The sequence below is a fragment of the Vanellus vanellus genome (genome assembly GCF_965231255.1).
Source record: "Vanellus vanellus genome assembly, chromosome: 2".
Taxonomy (NCBI): domain Eukaryota; kingdom Metazoa; phylum Chordata; class Aves; order Charadriiformes; family Charadriidae; genus Vanellus; species Vanellus vanellus.
The window spans coordinates 9,380,680-9,400,930 of NC_138906.1; the positions used below are offsets into that span (position 1 = coordinate 9,380,680).

At 43.8% G+C, this 20,251-nt stretch overlaps 1 protein-coding gene across 1 annotated transcript in view; it reads left to right on the top strand.

Moving 5' to 3' along the window:
* The window catches only part of DPP6 (dipeptidyl peptidase like 6), a gene marked incomplete at its 5' end in the record, with an annotated part of 441,826 nt that overhangs the window by 250,834 nt on the left and 170,741 nt on the right, over positions 1-20,251 (top strand). The window contains 2 exons of the mRNA XM_082479426.1: positions 4,871-4,985; positions 14,630-14,728. Of these exons, the coding sequence (XP_082335552.1) occupies positions 4,871-4,985; positions 14,630-14,728 (214 nt within the window). The remainder of the gene's footprint in view (positions 1-4,870; positions 4,986-14,629; positions 14,729-20,251) is intronic.

Here is a 20,251-nt window from a genome sequence, read left to right on the forward strand (position 1 = left end):
GTTGGTTTTTTTTTTTTTTTTTTTTTTCATTTTTTTCATTTTCTCTTCTTTCTGCTTTCCGCTGGCATAACTGAGAGGAGAGCTCAGTCTCCCGCCTGCAGCCACGGCCCGGGTGAGCCAGTGTCACCTACTGCAGCAGGGGCCCTCGCGTACCGCACGTCTGGCGGGAATGGATATATCCCAGTGTAACACACCCAGGTTTTGTTGTTATTGCGCAAAAGTGGCAACTCCACGTTGAAAAAGACTGAAAGGCCCACCATGACTATCCCTCTATTGGTCCTTCAGAGATTTTGGTCCAGGATGTATAACTTGTGTTAAATAATACCAATATTGACAAGTGATGTCTATATCGTCCTTCTTTCATTTAGCAATATAGACATGGCTATAAAAAAAAAGGAGAAAAAAAAAGTTGTGCCTGATGATTTTTTTGTTTTAAGACGCTATTATATTATTGTAACATGTCCACCGTGCTGGCAGACTTTTGGCAGGTTTCAAATAAACATGCCAGAAATAATTTTGTTGACAGCCTGTGGGATTGGAGCACATCCAGCCTTCATCCATAACATGTCAGTACGGTGATTCTTTCACAGGCAGGAAAATATGTCATCACAGATCTGTATTTTAGAGTCTTAAAATACTGTACATGTCTGGATTTATGGCTTCAAAGTCAACTTCACAGGTGGGTAGCGTTATTTTTCAATCATAAATGACGATGGAAGTGGTAACATTTACAGTTTTTAATATGCAGCATCAATGAAGTGTGCTTATGTTAAAACCTGTGGTAGCATCTGTTTTACCTTCCTAATCCAAAAACAATTAAGGTTTTATGTAAGAGAAAGAATGGGATGGAAAACAAACAGCAAAGCAAAAAAGGAGAAAAAAAAAAAACAAATAAAAACAGGCTGAAGGGCTTCAGCTTTGCTCGCAGAGGTCCTGCAGGCGTTGTGTTAGTTCTTCATGAGAAGCAGAGAGCTGGGGACTCCTCCCGATGAGCGACTTCGGCGCAATGTTTCCTTTTCTGCTGTTTTTAGTAGAACCGTTTTGTCAGAGCAGAAATTGTGCGTGCTTGGTTTATTTCCATTTGTGTAGTATGCTCAGATTTCAGGATTAAAGCCAAAGCGGTATCTTCAGGATTAACAGCCGTGGTTCACGAGGGGTATCTGCTTGCGGGCTGGTTTACGTCTGCAAGCTTGGACCTTTCAGGAACGGGCAAATTGTAGCTTTGTGCTGCGCGTTGGAAACGGACCCTGTGAGGTGCCACTTCAAGAACATTATGTGCTTGAATCCGTACCTGCCTAGGGCTTAATTAAACGCCTTCCTGGCTTCGGTCCCAAGCACCGGGGCTTTCCTGGGCAATGTGAATGGGCAGCGGATGTCCGCTTGCGAGAACTCCTGTTGAAGGGGTGGGAGTTTGCTGCCAAGGGCACGGGCTGTCGTGGACCGGTGGTGAGGCTGTAATCTCCTGGCAGTAAAAGCTGGTCACAGTGACACAGCAACGTCTCCCTGGAATTAACGGAAATAGAGATAGGAAAGATCCGAGGTGGCGGTGCTATCGTCTGTACGGAACGAAGTCTGTGCAGCAGTTTCGCTGTAAGTGATTCTATCGAAAGAGACTTCAAATGACTGCGGAGAAAAAAGCTGCTTTCCAAACCTGTGCTGGATAAAGCTGTTTACCTTTCTTTGAGATGTCATTTCTCTCGTCTTGCTTTTTATCAGGGGAAATTTCCAGATGGAATTTTGAAAATAAAGTGAAAACGTTCCTTTCTGCTTCCTCGCAGTGTATTAAACCCCAAAGTTTTGCTTATGAATAGAATCATAGAATCATAGAATCAGTGAGGTTGGAAGGGACCTTTAAGATCATCAAGTCCAACCATTAACCTACCCTGATAAAAACACCACCACTCCTAAACCATGTCCCTAAGCACCTCATCTACCCTTTTCTTAAACACCTCCAGGGATGGTGAATCCACCACCTCTCTGGGCAGCTTATTCCAATGTTTAATAACCCTTTCAGTGAAAAAATGCTTCCTAACATCTAATCTAAACCTGCCCTGACATAACTTGAACCCATTTCCTCTTGTCCTATCACTTGTCACCAGGGAGAAGAGGTCAGCTCCCATCTCTCTAAAACCTCCTTTCAGGTAGTTGTAGAGGGTGATAAGGTCTCCCCTCAGCCTCCTCTTCTCCAGGCTAAACAACCCCAGATCCCTCAGTCGTTCCTCATAAGGTTTGTCCTCCAGACCCTTCACCAGCTTTGTAGCCCTTCTCTGGACACGCTCCAACACCTCAATGTCCTTCTTGTAGTGAGGGGCCCAAAACTGAACACAGTACTCGAGGTGAGGCCGCACCAGTGCCGAGTACAGGGGGATGATTACTTCCCTAGTCCGGCTCACCACACTATTCCTGATGCAGGCCAGGATGGTGTTGGCCTTCTTGGCTGCCTGGGCACACTGCTGGCTCATGCTCAGCCGGCTGTCCACCAACACCCCCAGGTCCTTTTCTGCCAGGCAGCTTTCGAATAGTTGTCCTCCTTGTGATACGCTAGAAATTCCCAGGGGTTTTGTTGTGATTTTGCTCAAATATTGATTGGATGACTGAATATTTAATGGCATTATGATATTATAATGGATTCAGTAGAAGTATCGATATCCTCAACGCTTAAGCACGCGTGTGGATTTCTGTCCCACTGGGACCCACGGATAGGGAAACCTCACTTAATGCAAGGTTTTATTAGGCCTTTGAACTACATCTGGGGTTGTAGATCTAATTCAAGTCTGTGAACTATTTTTTTCTATTTTAAAACTGCTGACTATTTGGGGGGGAAGAGGGTTGTTCGATTATTTTCAGGAACGTGACTGCTGCCATCAGCCCCGTAGTGCAGCCTGCATCTTACCGCTGTCCTTCGGATACTTTTAAGGCTTGGCTGGGTAGAAGCACTGTGGTTTCTCAGCTGCTTCTCCCCAGTTCTCCTGTCATCCCTCTAGGTCCCGCTGTGTCCTGCTGTGAAAGGAAGAGTATTCCTGCCTCTTACTAACAAGACCTGGATTCTTTTCCTGGCTTTACTTTTCGACCTGTATGTGACCCTGGGAAAGTCACAGTCTCTCTTTTGAGCCTATTTGCATCACCTGAAAAATGGAGAGCGTAACAGTTTCCTAAAAAAAGGTGTTAGAAGACTAAATTAATTAACATTTGTATTCGTGCTTAGGGTGAAGATGCTGTAAAAATGCAAGTATTTCTGTTCTTTGTTTGCTTGTTGGCAAAATTGCATTTCTCAAGGCTCCTGACCTACTTTTCAGATCTTTCTCCAGTAAGAATACTAAACTATAAACTTGTTCCTTCTAATTATCTTTCATTTCAAATAGAAAGCCAAGTGCAAATGAGGGGAAGACAAGGAGGGGAGGGGGTGCTAACCTCTACCCCTCTTTGCCAGAAGGAAGAGAACCATCATGTCTTTTCCAGAACTAGAATAAGTAATGAAATACAGATGCTACCTCAGATGTTTAATGCCTCAAAGATGGCTTTCCATTGCCTTTGTAATCCCCAAACATACAGGAAGAGAGTCTCGACATTCTCTTTTCCTGTGAAGTAGATTCTTGATTTGGAAAAAGTTGAAAAATATTTTCCAGCGTTTTCTGAAATCAAAACTGTGAGGTTTGCATGACATGCCTGTTCAGGCCATGTTGCTGTGTATAAGAAAAAGTTACAGTAAGTGAAACGAACTCTCTGAATTACTTCCGAATTATGGAAGAACTTAGTCTATTATAAAGCATTTTATTTTCCTGGAAAAAAAAAAAAAAAGAAAAAAAGAAGAATCTTTTAAAGAAGTACCGGCATGTTTGCCTTAGACCCACCAACCATCATGATAAAGGAAATGAGGCAAAAATTCTAAATTGGTGAGGTCAACAAGGCAGAGGAGCATCCAGAGTTGTTCTGGCTGTGGGGCCAGATCCCTTGAGTGAACTCAGCCTTCCAGGAAAGTGGAGCGCACTGATATTTCATGCAGTTCCTGGGGATGCTTCAATGCGTGCATGAAATCACATTTAATGCACAGTGCTAAGGGGAATCCAGCAAGAAGCATTAAAGGGATAAAGTGTAATAAATATTTAAGGTCGTGTGAATGCAAGCACAGCACTTCATAGAAACCTCAGTCTGGAGAGCAGGAGTGCTGTACACATCACAGGCAGAACATATGGCACAACCCAGTGAAGTCAAAGCTAATCAGTGAATAGTGATGGAGCTTTTAATCTAAAGTTTTAAGGACATGATTAAATGTAATGTATATGCTAGACATGAAGCCTGTCTTCATGTCCTTAGACCTACCAACCTAGGAATGCATGCCAGGTGGCCTGAGGAGATTTGGTATTTTCTGGGAAGGCAGAAAAGTTCTCCATGGGAAGAGCCTTATTGATTTTTATCGCCATACATGCCCCTGTGAATTATTCGTCTTCCTGTATTCCTCTCTGGCGTCTGATTATAAAAGTCTTTTGAAAGTTACTGTAAAGGTCTTTATTCTCAGACTTAATGAGGTTTGGTAGGAAATAATTGACTTTTGATAAGTGAGTTTGGGTGAGCGGTGCTGTGGGCTGCTGGTGCCCATGTGCAAGGAGGTGATGGGGAGTGTGGGTTTCGCTACTGAGCATCCTGGGGGTGCACCGCATTTATTCATTGTATGGTATGACTTGGGATGGATTCAATTAATACCACAATGTATTATAATGGCATGAATGGTATTTGGCTTACGGGCTTCACCCACCATGGTCGCAGGGTGCATGGTGTGGTTCTGTGGAAATAGGTGGCTGTCTGGATTCTGCTGTTTGTTTCCTTGTCTAAGTGCCTTTTCTAAATGTTCGCTTTCCTTTGATGTTTCTAGGAGCTGGTGGGGAGTAATCCTCCACAAAGAAACTGGAAAGGAATTGCAATCGCCTTACTTGTTATTCTCGTTATCTGCTCCCTGATTGTCACCTCTGTTATACTCCTGACACCAGGTATGTATAACCTTTAACTCACTGCCATTCTGTTTTTCTTCTGTAATTATACACTTCCAAGGGTAAAGGGATTGCAAACTCACTGCAAAGTCAACATCAAAGGAATCATCCTTCCTGTTCCTTAACTTGATGTGAGATGAGTTCAGGGCCATTCCTAGGTAGATTGTTTTAGAGTTTTACAATTCAATTCAAAGATCAGGGCTGAAGGTATAAGGGTGAAACTTGGTTGCCTAAACGTGGATGGGGAGTGTTGTTTTAGATGTGCCAGGGTATGAGAGACGTCTACATAGGGCAGTCAGGACACAGGAATTCCTGAAGTTCCTGCTCACACGAAGCAGCAGCTGCCAGTTTGATGGCATATCCTAGAGCATCTAAAACGGCATCGGATGCCTCTGGTTAGGCAACTAAATCCCATCCTCTTCAGCTGTACTGGTTTTTAAATCAGACCATAGCACCCCAGCTTTGCTAAGGAATTCCGGATGACTATGTGCCAGAAAATACTTAACCACAGCAAATAATTAGTAACTTCCCACTAAGAGATTCTCTAAGTTAATCCCCTCACCAAGTTTCAGCAAAGTTCTGTGCACGTAACCTCTGTAAATTACTTCTCTTACAGTAGCTGCTGAGGTTGTAGGCTTGAATTTTAATGTGATATCATTATGATTATTGATTATTACATATTTATACAGCCCTGTAAATTTCCATGACTACTTATGTAGTAGAAATAATGTGCTTTCGCGGCTCTGAAAAGGTCGTGATCTGAATACGAAAAGACAAACGAATAAGAAATGAGACACAGAAAAGAGAATTCAGTGTCAGAAAGGTTTAGGAGCTACAAAATACAGAAGCCGGCAGAAGGTCCCCTGCAGAGTGACATAGAGGAGAAGCAAAGGAGCTCCTTCCTGGATGAGCACATGCGAATGATTCGAGGCAGCGGCACAGAGAGCACAGAGCTGAGGAGGGGAACGGAGGGAGAGATGAGAGGGAGAAATGAAACCGTGGGAAATGGAGGAGCACAGGGTGGGGAAGGGGAAAGACCGGATGGAAGTTGTGGAGCAGAAGTTTCCAGCTCAGAGCGTGTGGACTGACATGCGGTTCAGCAGACTTGGGGCATCTTCCCTGACATAATTCTTATCCCATGGTCCCTACCCCCATGGTAGACTGGAGACAGTGATAAATCAGGAAATACAGGACTGCACGGAGTTAATTTGAAAATGAGTGAAACAATCACTATGTTATCCTTCTCGTTATCTTTCGTCACGCCATGTTTGGTTTATTTCATGCTATCCTGGAGTTTTCAGTGTAAATGTTAGTAACACGTGGTCATGTCAGAGTAATTAAGTAATTAAATTAATCAGGGTTAAACTTAATTAAGAATCATTCTTTAAATTACTTTCGCTAGGGTTTGGATTTAACACCCTTGGACAGTGCAGTTCATCTGTGAGATGTTTTGGGGCATGGTCTGTGGGCTGTACTCACATCAGGCACCACTTATTTGCAGTGACAAATACCATCCCTTACCCGTTTGGTAGGGAAATGTTGCCACCTATTTTATGGAAGTGCAGTCCCAGACTTTTCAAAAATGTACGTTGACGCACAGATTCCTAAACCCACACTTGCAGGCTTCAAGAAGCTGTCAGTGCCTTGCACTGCATAAATGGGTGCCACTTCCATCAAAGAGCAGGATTCCATCTAGACGGATACATGGGGAGAAGCAGAAATATACCTGTACAGTCCTAAATACAGCCTAAGTCACAAGTTTTCCCTTTTACGTGACCACCTGTAATAAGGATTTATTTATAAGGGTGGTCAGAATGATACCTGCTAAGGACTTAGCAGCTCTGGTTTCAATTCTGGGCTCCACTGTAGACCTCATTTAGGACTTCTGCTGAACACTAGTACCACTTGCCCATAGAGAAAATCACACATAAAATCGCAAATGACTATCATGACTATAGATACAGAATCACAGAATCACAGAATCACAGAATTATCAGAGTTGGAAGGGACCTCTAGAGATCATCTAGTCCAACTCCCCTGCCAGAGCAGGATTGCCCAGAGCACATCACTCAGGACTGCATCCAGGCGGGTCTTGAAAATCTCCAGAGAAGGGGACTCCACCACCTCCCTGGGCAGCCTGTGCTCTGTCACCCTCACCGTAAAGAAGTGTTTCCGTGTATTTGAACGGAACTTCCTGTGTTCTAACTTGTGCCCATTGCCCCTCGTCCTGTCACTGGGAACCACTGAAAAGAGCCTGGCTCCATCCTCCTTCAACCCACCCTTTAGATACTTGTACGCCATAATAAGGTCTCCCCTCAGCCTTCTCTTCTCCAGGCTAAAGAGTCCCAGCTCTCTCAGCCTTTCCTCATAAGGCAGATGCTCCAAGCCCTTAATCATCTTAGTTGCCCTTCGCTGGACTCGCTCCAGCAGTTCCCTGTCCCAATAGCACTGCAGTGCTATTGTCCAGATAAGTGCCTAGACAGACAAGGTGTACTGGGCATTGAGACCCTGTAGTTTGATGTTCTCTAATTTATGAAGACGCAAGTAAATATGGGTTATTATGATTACTTTCGATTTGATGTAGTATGAAGTGGGAATGTGAAATAACCACATTCAGTTATAAATAAAATGTACAGGTATATTTGTGTGTTCATATTTGAACGTGCATACACAAAGACACTCTCAATTTTGGATATGTATGCACACACTTGGATAGACATAAACCATACAGTTACTATGCCTGCCATCCAGCGTGACCTGGACAGGCTGGAGAGCTGGGCAGAGAAGAACCTAATGAGGTTCAACAAAACCAAGTGCAAGGTCCTGCACCTGGGGAGGAAGAATGCAAAGCACCAGTATAGGTTGGGGGCGGACCTGCTGGGAAGTAGCTCTGAGGAGAAGGATATGGGGGTCGTGGTAGATAGTAAATTATCCATGGCCCAGCAATGTGGCCTTGTTGCCAAAAAGGCCAATGGAATCCTGGGCTGCTCAGGGAAGAGTGTGGCCAGTAGGTCGAGGGAGGTCATTCTCCCCCTCTACTCTGCACTGGTGAGGCCACAACTGGAATACTGTGTCCAGTTTGGGGCTCCCCAGTTCAAGAGGGACAGGGAACTGCTGGAGCGAGTCCAGCGAAGGGCAACTAAGATGATTAAGGGCTTGGAGCATCTCCCTTATGAGGGAAGGCTGAGAGAACTGGGACTCTTTAGCCTGGAGAAGAGAAGGCTGAGGGGAGACCTTATTATGGCGTACAAGTATCTAAAGGGTGGGTTGAAGGAGGATGGAGCCAGGCTCTTTTCAATGGTTCCCAGTGACAGGACGAGGGGCAATGGGCACAAGTTAGAACACAGGAAGTTCTGTTCAAATACACGGGAACACTTCTTTATGGTGAGGGTGACAGAGCACTGGCACAGGCTGCCCAGGGAGGTGGTGGAGTCCCCTTCTCTGGAGATTTTCAAGACCCGCCTGGATGCAGTCCTGAGTGATGTGCTCTGGGCAATCCTGCTTTGGCAGGGGAGTTGGACTAGATGATCTCTAGAGGTCCCTTCTAACTCTGAAACTCCGTGATTCCGTGATTCCGTGATTAGTATGGACTTAGCAACAACTCCAAATAGCACCTTTGAGAGAGTCTCTGTGCTTAAAACTTAGGAATATGCAAAGTTGTTTTCTATGCTAAAATTTCCATTCTTTTTTTTTTTTTAATTTTATTTCTGATTACTGATTTGCTGTTAAACTGGGTTTGGGTTGTTTTTTTTTTTTCCCTGCTGGTATTTCAGAACTGTGTCCTACGTGCAAATACAAAAACTCTGAGCTCAGTACTGCCTCTGTTTTTATTATGGATCAAGACTGCTTCATGGTGAGACTCTGCCAAGGGTAAAATAGATAGCTTAGGTTGCTGCTGTGGCTTGGCAGCAGCTGAGTTTAGTTTTCTCTTGGCCCACTGGCCCTGGAGCTTGTTAGGAGGACGCAGCGTGGCAGAGGGTAACAGGAGGCTCGTTTCGCAGGCATTTCCCCCCAGCCAGTGCTAAGTGAGACATCGAGGCTGACTTGACAAACGTAAGAAGTATTACATTGCTAATCCTGACTCGGGATAGCACATCCCAACAAGGGAGGACCGGGGAAGATTGAGGAGGCTGTCCAAAAGGAGCAGCAGAGTCTGCGTTTACCAGCCATGAAATAGCTCTCTGGAAGAAGAATTGTTTATCCTTTGATAGCCAAGTTGAAAAAATAAGTGATGGGTATTTGAACAAGAGGTGAGGAAGGGACAGGAGGACAGGGAAGGAAGGAGTTGAAGCAGTTTTGCAGATGTTCATGGGACGAGGAGCTGCTGCCAAATGTGAGAGTGGCATCAGAAAAAAAAAGAAAAAAGCCCTCTTCAGTGGAAATGTCTCGAGCGGGGTGATGCAGTCTGGCACGGGCAGAGCACAATGCTTGAGAATACTTCAATGTTTTTAAGCCTTCCTTCTGATGATAATGTTGGGAGTCCAGCCTGACGCTGTCCTGCTAGTACAAATATCCTTTTGAATTTTATCTCTGAATTCCTTACGTGTACCTGCCTATCTTGGCCCTCTCCCTGCCTGGGAAAGCATTCTTCTCCAGGTATTCTCCTGTTAGTTGGAAGGCCTGTTTTGCAGTGCAACACCAAGGCATGCAATGGAGAGATGCTCTAAACCCGGTGCTGAACATCATGCAATGCCTACGGAGAGTAATTTGGAACATGTATGGGAAAAAGCGCAGCATGCAGGCTTGTAATCCATGTTCAGACAAAGAAAAGTGGTTAACTGGACCCATAATTTGCATCATGGTGATGGTGTTTCCCAATATTGTGAAAGTCGGAGTAGTCTCCTGGGTAGTCTCCTGCAAAACCAAGAGTGAACGGTAGAGTGGGGAATGGGGAAGGTTTGCTTAGCAGAACAGATAATGATTAAGATATTTAATAACTGAGGGAAAAAAAAGAATTTATATGTCTCCTCAAGATTCTTTTGAAAATCGGCCCAAACCTTTAAAGAAGGTTTTAACTCTGGATTCAGCTTCAGAAAGGCTGAAATCCCTACTGGATTGGGTTTCTCAGAGGCAGGTCACTCACCCTGCTTTAAGATCAGCTCATAAACCGGGAGCAGTGCTCTTTGCATTCAGCAGACGTCGTAATTGCAGTAGCAGTGCTTTATTGCTAGCTAACGCTTAGGTCTTATTTTATAAAATCCTAATAAAATTTCAGCATGTCTATGATTTGTATATCCGTTGGTATTCTAGAACAACAATCTCAAAAAGAAGCAGTAACTGGTGAAAGCTTGCCTTTAATGACACGGTAGTATACCGCGTGCACACGGTTGCCTACGCTGACGGACTGTGATTTGGTGTGTGTGTGAGCCCTGCCGTTCCACCCACCTGTGAAAAATGGGAAGCTGTTTACACAAATGATGAAAGTGTGGGACTGAGCCTTTCCTAATTGGCAGTTGCTCACTCGTCGCAGCATATGGCACCTGTATGGGCCCTGTCCCAGCAGTCTTGTTTGTGCATTTATATAAAGACGTGCAAAAGTTTGTGGATATGCATGTGTGCACACACACAAAGCTGAAGAGAGGAACCAATCCTACAGAAATCTTGATTAAAAAAACCTTCTCCGTACTCCGTTAGACATTTTGCTTTTGAAAAGGCTGCTTTCCTGTCCCCTCTGTTTGGAAGTGGAGGTAAACAAGGACCTTTTGCACATCTGTTACTGATGTTTAAAGCTTTCTGGAGATATACATCAAGTTTGCTCCTTTCAAATCTGATCTTTAGCTGAAAAGAAGAAAGCACGCCCAACTCCGTTTTAAAATTTTTACAAAATTCATAGGAAACATTTTTCAGAGATGGTACTGAGGTAGTCATTGCATAGCAGTAATTCAGCACACGCTGTCAGCCAGCCAAATTCTTGGTCAAGTCAGCTTTGTATGACTTGTGCTGGTCAGGCAGAGCGAGGAAACACCCTGTGATCAGCTGTGCAGGAGTTTAATTAGTTTGTTCACAATTGCTATATATAAATGTATATTATATGCCATTAAAAACAAAGTGGGGTTTTACAAAAGGGAGAGAGGCTGCCTGTTCGCCTTGTCTGGCCACTGCCTTCTGGGTACAGGAGGTCGTCTGGGGTAAAAGGGGCTCAGGTTTGCCCAAGAATCGAGCAGGTATGCTGAGGTGGGAAGGGAGCTGGGTCAGGTCTGCCGAGAGGTGGACATTCATGGACACACACTCACCCGCGTGCTTGCCCAGGAGGGGTGTGAGAAAAGCATCTGACATTGACCTGTAGCTGAGCCCCAGGGATGACAGAAGGAAAGGTGGGTGCCCGAAGGGGACTGAAACCTTCTGACCCATCAAGCAGCCTGTGAGCATTGCTGGAGTTGAGAGGAAGCTTGAAAGGAAAGTTTGGTCCTGCAGAGGCAAAACAGGCAGGGGGGTCAGCTCAGAGCCCTTCTGCCTACTGTTTTGAGTTTTCTGGGTTTTTGGAGGATCTTTGTTCTGTTTGTGTTCTGGAACGCAAGGTTTTACCGGTTCAGTGCTAACTTAAAGGGTGAGGTGCAGACAGATGAACCCAACAGGTCTGACCGATGCAGGGTTCCCATCAGGCCTTTAATGTTGAATCAAAAATAAAACAGACATGGTTTTCACTTGATTCTCTCAGCGTGTAACTTTGCTGTTTGGATGGTGGGTTTCTGACATGGCACTCAAATCACAAGTCCTTGTGCCACCGGTACCAAAGCCGTGCTGCCGCGCTGTCAGGCCCTGGCTGGCAGCTGCCATCTGGGTTTGCTGGTGGGGGCGACATGAGTGGAAAAAAGGTGGTGGCACATGCTTGCTCCTCTTCTTTCATAAACCCAAGGAGGCCCCGAGGTCTCTGCAGTGGGATATGGGCACAACTGGTGTTGGCCACCTGGCTTAGACGCTCTAAGGCAAGCTCAGAGACTGCTGCTCAGGAGAGGGTGGACTGCTGGAGAGCCCGCAATTGCAGTTCTTCCTCTGTCAGTGTCTCCACTGGGGCCAGAGGAATAGATTAGGCATTCTTAATGAACGCTCTGACTTACCTATGTGTTAGATGAGAGGTCAGTAAATCTGCATTTTTTACTAAAAAAATCATTAATTGATGGATTAGTGGTTTGTTTTCTCCCCAGCTCTATGGCTGAGATTGATGGTGTCCATGGTTCATTATAGGACCTGTGGCAGCTATTACAGCCCACTGAAGGAGACAGTAAGGGACTCTCCACAGCAGGCCTTGGGGAGGCTCCTGGGTGTGCATGCTTCAGTTGCTACCTCTCCCTCTTCCCGCTGTCCCTTACGAGGAGTTTGAAGTGCTGAAGGTGTAGAGGTGGTGCAGCCCCCAGGCTGGCTGTCTCCATCCCGCACAGAAAGAGGGAATGAGAAGGGCTTCCCACCCTGCCCCTTCCCAAAGCGCCAGCACAGAGGTTTGCTTGTGCCTGTCCTTGTGCCCTCATGGTGGGGAAGAGGGTGTCCTTGTTCCTTGCGGTGGCACTTGGGAAGTGGCGCCTAAAACAGCTGTAAGCCCGGGGCAGTGTGTGGGCTCCGACCTCCTGCTCTGCACCGCCTGATCTCCCCGGTTATCCAGTGCTGGGACCTTGTGCCGTGGTGGGAACTAATTGGAACAGTTTCCTGGAGTTCCTCTGACCTATATTTTCCATTTTACTAAATAAAATTATGTAGGAGAATTTGGCATAATGCTGTCACACGGAGTGATTTAGCTGAGGACTTGTATTAATATGTCTTGGTATTTGGAAGCCACATTGAGCAGTGTGATTGAAACCTCAATCAGACTTTAAAAAAGTACGAAAATCGAAGAATATAATTTAATTTAGTAAAAATGATGGTTTATATTGAAACATCTTTTAGTGGACCAAAACATTGTTCATAGGTAATTGCGGCTCAGGAGCTTCAATTTAGTGCAGCAAAGAAGAATATTTTCCTCAAATAAATGGTTTCAGAGAGTCTGTTTCCACTGTTTCTAATCACCGGTGTGTTCGGTGTAACAAGTTTAGCACTAAACAAGGTTAAAGGTAGCTAAGGCTGCATGATACCAATAGACCTCAGACGTGAGGAGAGTGAGGAGAGACGCTGAAGGACACGCACTGGCTGTGGAAAAACTCAGAATGTGGCCTCACATGTTCCTTTAAAGAGCAAATGTGTCTAAACTGACTGAAAGGTTTCCATGAGAATATTATCAGCAAAAAATTGAATGTTGGAAACAAGTTATTCATAGAATGTGACTGCTTGTCATAACAAAAAAATTACTGTTGGGAGAAAAAAAGAAAAGAAAGGATATGTTAATCAAAATCTGTGGTTTCAGTTTTTCTCAAAAAAATTCAGGTTTGAGAAAATAGAAATCCATTTTCCTATTAACTAAGCACCCAGTATAGGGTTCTGTGATGTAATATATACACTTTTCATCTGTAAGGCCCACGAATCCATTGATTCAACATAAACAATTCAGTTGGAGGCCCAGGAGCCTCTGTGTGGTGTTTATGAGCATTGTTACGTAGCGGAGAGGTGGTGATGGAAATGAGAAGGTCTCGTTTTGGCACAGGAGAAGACACTAGCTGTGGCAAACTTCGCGGGATTAAATTTGTGCCTTGGTTTCATTTGGTTTAGCTCACGTGTGTTTAGTCTTGGTGGCATCCTAGAAGAGACAGATTTCCTTGTAACAATAACTATAGACAGACAGAAATCAGTTCTGTGTTTCATGTTATACTTTGCATCAGAAATCTGTTGGCAATCCGACTGAATCATGAGAAATGCAGTGGACTGTATCAAAGGCAGACGGCGAGTATTTCTGTGTGGGGAAAGTGGAGTGCTAGAGTAGAGTTAGGAAGAACGAACTAAATGAAGAACACTGTTTATTACAAGTTGATCTTACAGTATGTTATACTGTCAGTCTGGCTCTTCAATGTAAAAGCTGTCCAGATTTCCATGTTTGCAAATGACACTGTATATCCTTTCACTAAATAGGAAAATTAGTATGGGCCACCTATGCAACACCTAAGGATTTAGAGTTGTATCTTATAGATTTTTCAAAAATATTTCTGCAGTCGGGTGTCTGATTCCCATGGAAGATCTTTTGTGAATTCTTGAAATAGTCTGTATGAGCCCTTATAGGGCTGAATACCATTCCAACTGTGGTTCTGCCTGACAGTTTTTAAGGAAATAAAAACATAAACTACAAAAACTTGGTCACTTCTAATTATTTCTTTAAAATGTAACTAATGATTTCAGGATAGCCTTTGTGCTAAGTAGCTTTAATATCCTTCAGAACAGCCAGCATTACATAGCACTATGATATATATAGGTGTGTTTTCATGACTTTTAAAATCTTTTTTGATCAGGTTATGTCCGAAAATGTGTGCTTTGGACCATATCTTGGTCTTTTTGTAGTTGCTGAGTCCAGGTGTAAATAACCAGGAGATTTCTGTTTATGAACCACTAGATGGTCCTTTTATAACACTGACAGTGGGAAGGGGCTTCTGTGTGACAGAAAACTTAATGTGAACTGTTTCCGAATGAGATATGACATGTTGCTGTACTATCAGATAGCACAGTTGCTGTACTTTCAGATATATTTCAAAGTTGAAGTAATGGCAGTTTTGTTTTCAAATGTTTTACAGTTGAAGATAACAGTTTGTCTCAGAAGAAGAAGATAACAGTGGAAGATCTCTTCAGTGATGATTTCAAAATTCATGACCCAGAGGCTAAATGGATAACCGGTGGGTGAGGCATGGACATGTTGCAGTGTCTTCGTTTCACTTCCTCGCTCTCTGGGCATCTCTTTTTCATTTCCTTCTTTATTCCTCCAGTTCTTTATTTTGCTCCTGAAATTACAGAAGCAAGGAGGGGTTGAGGTTGGAGGGGGCCTCAGCAGATCGTCTTGTCCAACTCCCTGCTCAAGCAAGGATGGCTAGAGCTGGTTGCCCAGAACCGTGCCCAAAAATTCAATGCTCAAATTCCTGTTCCAGCTTTCATCCTGATAAATATGCAAACACCACTGCTCTGTTATTATAATATTTTATTTAAGGCTCTCCAGTGGGCTCATAGCTGGACATTGAAAACTACAGCCTTTGTCCCAAAGAGCTTCCAGCATTCAGTAGGTGATGTAGCACGTGGTTGGAAGAAGTGGTTGGAGCACTATTACTGTCATTATTTTACCGTAAACAAAACTTCAGGTTTATATTCCCCTATCGAAACATTTTTTTCCAGCAGAGAGGTGAAGCATTGCTAAGCAACGGGCAAACAGTGGTCCAGCAGCAGCTGGGCTGGTGCTTGCACACAAGCCATGTGCTCTTTTTATCCTCTGCTGCCTTATGTTTTGTAGTCAGGGGAAAACCAAATAATGCTTGAATTAATGCACATAGCATTTGCTGGAGCAGAGCTGTTTTGGGGGATGTAGATTCCAGCTCTCGCTGGAAATTGCTGCAGTCTGAACAAGCTTTGGCGAGAATAAAATGATTTGTGGTATGCTGCTCATGTAGGTTCCAGTACAATTCCTATTATCACTGGAGTTATTAGTTTTTATTTTGCATTTAATGGGGAACTGGATCGAATCCTTCCTCGTGTTTGGCTTTCCTTGTCTGTTATGCCCATTGGGAACAATTTTAATACCTGTAATGAAAAGAGAGAGCGTTAAAGGGTAGTGCTGGATTAGCACGTTCCCCAGCAGCCCTGAGCACAGCTGTCTCCGACTTCTCCCATCAATTCAGCTACAGGGGAAAGCAATTGCACCTTCACAAACACACCTGCTGATGGGTAGGAGCTCTTTTTCAGGTTGCACACTCCGGGGCAATGGTGCTCCCCGTAACCGCTCTCTAGCAATAGCGATAATGGAACTATTAGCTGCATTGCGGTTCAGAATTATTTGTCTAGCATCCTTTTTTCAGCACTGATATCCCTAATGGCCCTAAGGAAGAAAGAAGTGTTTTATTGAGACATTTATTGCTATTTTCTTTATCTGCTAGAGTATAAGGGAATGATAATGAATGAAATAAACTTTTGCAGGAACAGAGAATGAAGCATTGCCGTAGAGGTAGGTATAATATACCTCCTGATGAGTCTAGCTTTACATGGTTGTAAGGTGTATTTCCTACAAAACTGAAGTCTTCTGTGACAAACCAATATTTCCCATGCTTTGCCAATTATGATCACATACTGATGCCATATACACTTTTATTAAGATTCCGATCTTGACACGTTTTAAACTCCATCTCCCTACTCCTGTGTACTCTCACTGACTCCAGCACAACTTAACATCAGTCTTGCTTGATCTGAAATTACTAAAATACTGTTTCTGTAAAGAACAAAGCACCAAGTCGCATTGTGAAAACTAGTATAGATATTTCAGAAGGACTTGTTCTGTTGCTGTGCTACTAATACCGCTGATACTGGTTTTAATATGTCTAGAGAATACTTATGAAGCCAATAGATACTCTGTATTTACCCAAGGGTGACTTCACATTTCAGGGCAAGACACTAATCTGCAATGTCATTCATCCAAGGACCCAAAGCGATTTTACAACATTAATTACTTTTCTGCATTACAGTTGCTTTTCACAGCTTTCTCTAGCTGGCTAAGTAGGGAAATCTTGATTACGGTCCCTGATAAGCAAGATGAAAGACCAGTAGCCCGATTCACAAGCACACATTCCTATTGGGCTCTTACTCTCAGTTTTTAAAATTCAAATGAAAGACTCTGAAAATGCCAAAGCCAAACTAATAAAAAAGTTTGTGTAACAAGAGTGCTGGGAATGCCTTAGCAGAAAAATTGCATATTTAAAAATTGAATGTTTAAAATTGCATGTCAGCTCACAAAATGAGTTGATGTTTTGTGGGGAATCCGCACAATTGTTAAAATCTAGGTAGCTGTTGTCTATCCTTCTTCTCCTGTTAATTATATAGCAAAATATCACAGCCATTCAGAGATCTGCAAAATTCAGTCCTCTTGGCTCTTCAAAGCTCTGTTTCCTTCCTTTCCCTCTTTATTATTGCAGAAGATGGGGGTTTGGTAGCCTCGCCTGAGATAAAGCCTGTTGCATGTTTAAGAGTATTTGAATCATCTGAGGAATTTGCTTCCAAAATAGTTCCTTTCACTAAAACACTAACATTCCTGTAAGGGAGGGGCTGCTTCAAACCCTCTGAAGGAGCAAGGTCTTTCCCTTAACTAGAATGGAGCAAGTGTCAAAATAAAAATTAAAAAAGAAGAAAAAAAGAAAAGTATTTCTATTCAGGATGACGCTTAAAAATATGCTGAAAGCTCACTGAAATTGATGGGATGAGCTGATGTTTAAGCATTTTCTTGATTTGCAGTGGGCAAGCGGCAAAATAACTTATTTACGGTCAATATCTCTGTCATTCCATTGATTTCAAAGGAGCTACGGAGGCAGGGGGGGAAGAGAACCAGCCTCAAAGCTGACATAGCTACACTTCCAGTGCAAAGATTACAGGCTCTTCTCCAAGCTTTCAACCACAACTTGTGGCTGCTTTGTGGATATGTTTGAATGTTTCTGTTGGAATTGCAATTTTACTTAAGTGAGAGGCGTGCCAAAGATGGAACTTTGAACCTCTTAGAATTTCTGTGATGCCAGCTGTAACTTCAAATTCCATTTTGTATTTTTATCCAGTGGTTCAGGGAGAGGAAAGAATATTTTGTTTCATTATCTGCTGCTTTCAGTGTCTTCTACTGCCCCAGCTATCGGTGTTGGCTCGTTAAGAGCACTCTAGAGGGGAGCACTGCATTCATAGACGTGAACTGACTGCTCCAGAGTTTTCTAGTTCCACTTCCAGGGGCTGCTATTGCTTACATTTGCTCTGTAGCATAAGTCAGCTGGATTTATTGTGAAGGTTTCACTCTTCGGGACAACTTAGTATATAGTAGTATAGTATAGTATAGTATATATGGTGCAGTATAGTAGATATGTAGCAATGTCGTACAGGAAATTTGAGATTGTGCTGGTGATCAAATGGCATCCCCTCAGCCTGCAATCCAAGTGCAAAGAGTCCGAACTGTGTCTCTGTTCCAGCCCCATCCGTCCCGTGCCTCCTCCTGTGCTCTTCTGCTCATCGCTCGGTGCATCGCACCCCGCGCCGTTCTATTACCATCCTCTGTTGTGAACTTCCCTTTACTGTACAACTATAATTATGTTGTCCATATGCTAAGCATGCATATGAGCTCCAATTAGCAGCTCATTTCCTACTGTGTATCTTAAATGTTGTATTTGGGCATTTCCTCGTTTGCATATCCTCCTCAATAGACTGTCAAGGGTGTCCTGTGCTGGCCTTTCGTTAGCCCTCTCATGGATGACAGATGGCCCGCTCGTTAGTCTAGCCTCTAACTGCTTAGCAGTTCCGCTCTCAAGCTCCACATTACTTTGTAATTAGGCTTCACAATTACTCGGCTTTTCCTGTAATTCTTCTCACACAGGATTTTAAGCGCAGGTTTCTGAAAAGCTCGCTGGGACGCCGCAATGTTCCCGTAATGGTGGACAAAATACAGGATAAAGAAGGGTACCTGCATTTCGTGCTGAAGAGCAGCTCAGCCGACTGATTTGTCCCGAAAACAATAATTCGTAGCCGTTGCCCGGACCTGGCCTGAGAAGCCGGTTGCGTCGTGAGTGCTGTCTTTGTGGCCCTGTGGAGCTGCAGTGATTCCTCTCAGCGGTGAATCTGACCCCCAGCAGCTCAGGAGCACTCGTCTTTTTTTCACGGGGAGGCAGCATCGTGCCCAATGAGAAGTTAGCAGTAGAGACTGAATCGTATACACCACTTGCGGAGACCTATAATCTTCTGTCATTACACTTAATGACAAATACATTTTGCCCACACAGAAAATACGTTGCTGCTGTTGTAGTTAGAAAGACATAATAGCAGCCTATGATAGACTGCCCGCGTTTATGGCAGTTGGTTGGATGCAACGTGCCGTCATTGCTTACTTCTTGGAGGATGTTTTTCCAGCCCTGCTGTTGGCATCTTGCAAGACAGAGTAGATGTAGCGGTGGCAGTTGCCAGGATTGTTGGCTGTGTGTTAGTGACTGGAGGCTCCAACTAGGAGTACATCTTCTTTTTGCTCGATAGTGGCCAGACGCGGCGAGACAGTCCTTGCAGAGAGGTTATAGCCAAATGAGAGAATAAAGGGTGAAATGAAGATCACCGTCTATTCAAGCAGTGAGGAGCACGGAGGCACAGGACACCAAAGGACGCGTTCGGGGTCATAGGAAGTTGACTTAATAAAAATCTGAAAATCAAGCCCTGCTCTCTGAGGTCCCTGCCCACTTACTTCACCTGCAACACTGGCAAAATACTATTTATTCTTGTCCGAAGAGGAATAGTGGGTAAATTAGCAGAAGGCTCTGAATAGCGTTTTCAGAAATGTCTCAGTTATTTGGAAATCTGCCGCTCAGTGAGAGCCAGAACCACCGCGTGCCTAGCTCGCGTCTGAGAACGGCAGCTAGGCTTTTATCTCCAAACCCCTTCTGAAAAATGCACTTATAGCTAGTATCTAAATATAATAGACTAATTCTTTTATCTTTAATACTGAAGCACATATGTTTTGTTGCATGTTTCACTAATAACATCATAGAATCTCCAGGCTCTTTTAAAGTCTAATATTGAATTTAATGACCTAGAACTAATAAGTTTTATTTACCATGCAGAAAAAAATCGTTGTGTAATAACTGAGGTAATTTATTTTAGTTTACCTGTAGTGATAATGCTCAGATCAACAATACTTGGAGAGCCCAAATGCCCCCAAGTCTATTCTGTGCAGTGTAAATCCATTGCACTGTATTGATAGAAGCGTTGATGCGTTTCAAATGATGCAGATGTGTGCGGAGTAAATGAATTATTTATAGTTTGCTTTGCATAGATATTAAGAACTTTGTAAGCGCCAATATTTTTCATCGTGAACAAGGTTTGCATTAAGGTGCTGCTTTGACAGCCCTTACGACTAAAGCTGCCCTACTAGAGAGCTATAACATCATGAGCTAGAGTGAAGGCTTCTCCAAGCTGCTCATCCACCAGCCAAAAGATTGACTACTTCCAAGCGACCATCCAAATTGTAAGGCAGCAGGAGCCTTTCCTTTGGCAAGGTTGGGCTGTTGGCATGAGAGAAAAACTCATCTTTCTGTTTGTCATCGGAGGAACAAAGTCATCTTCCTTGGGCAGAGCGGTTTGCAGTTTTGTGTGTTTGGGATCTGCGTTAGGAAGGAGCTACACCTCCGTGAAGGTAGGGGCTGCCAGGTGAG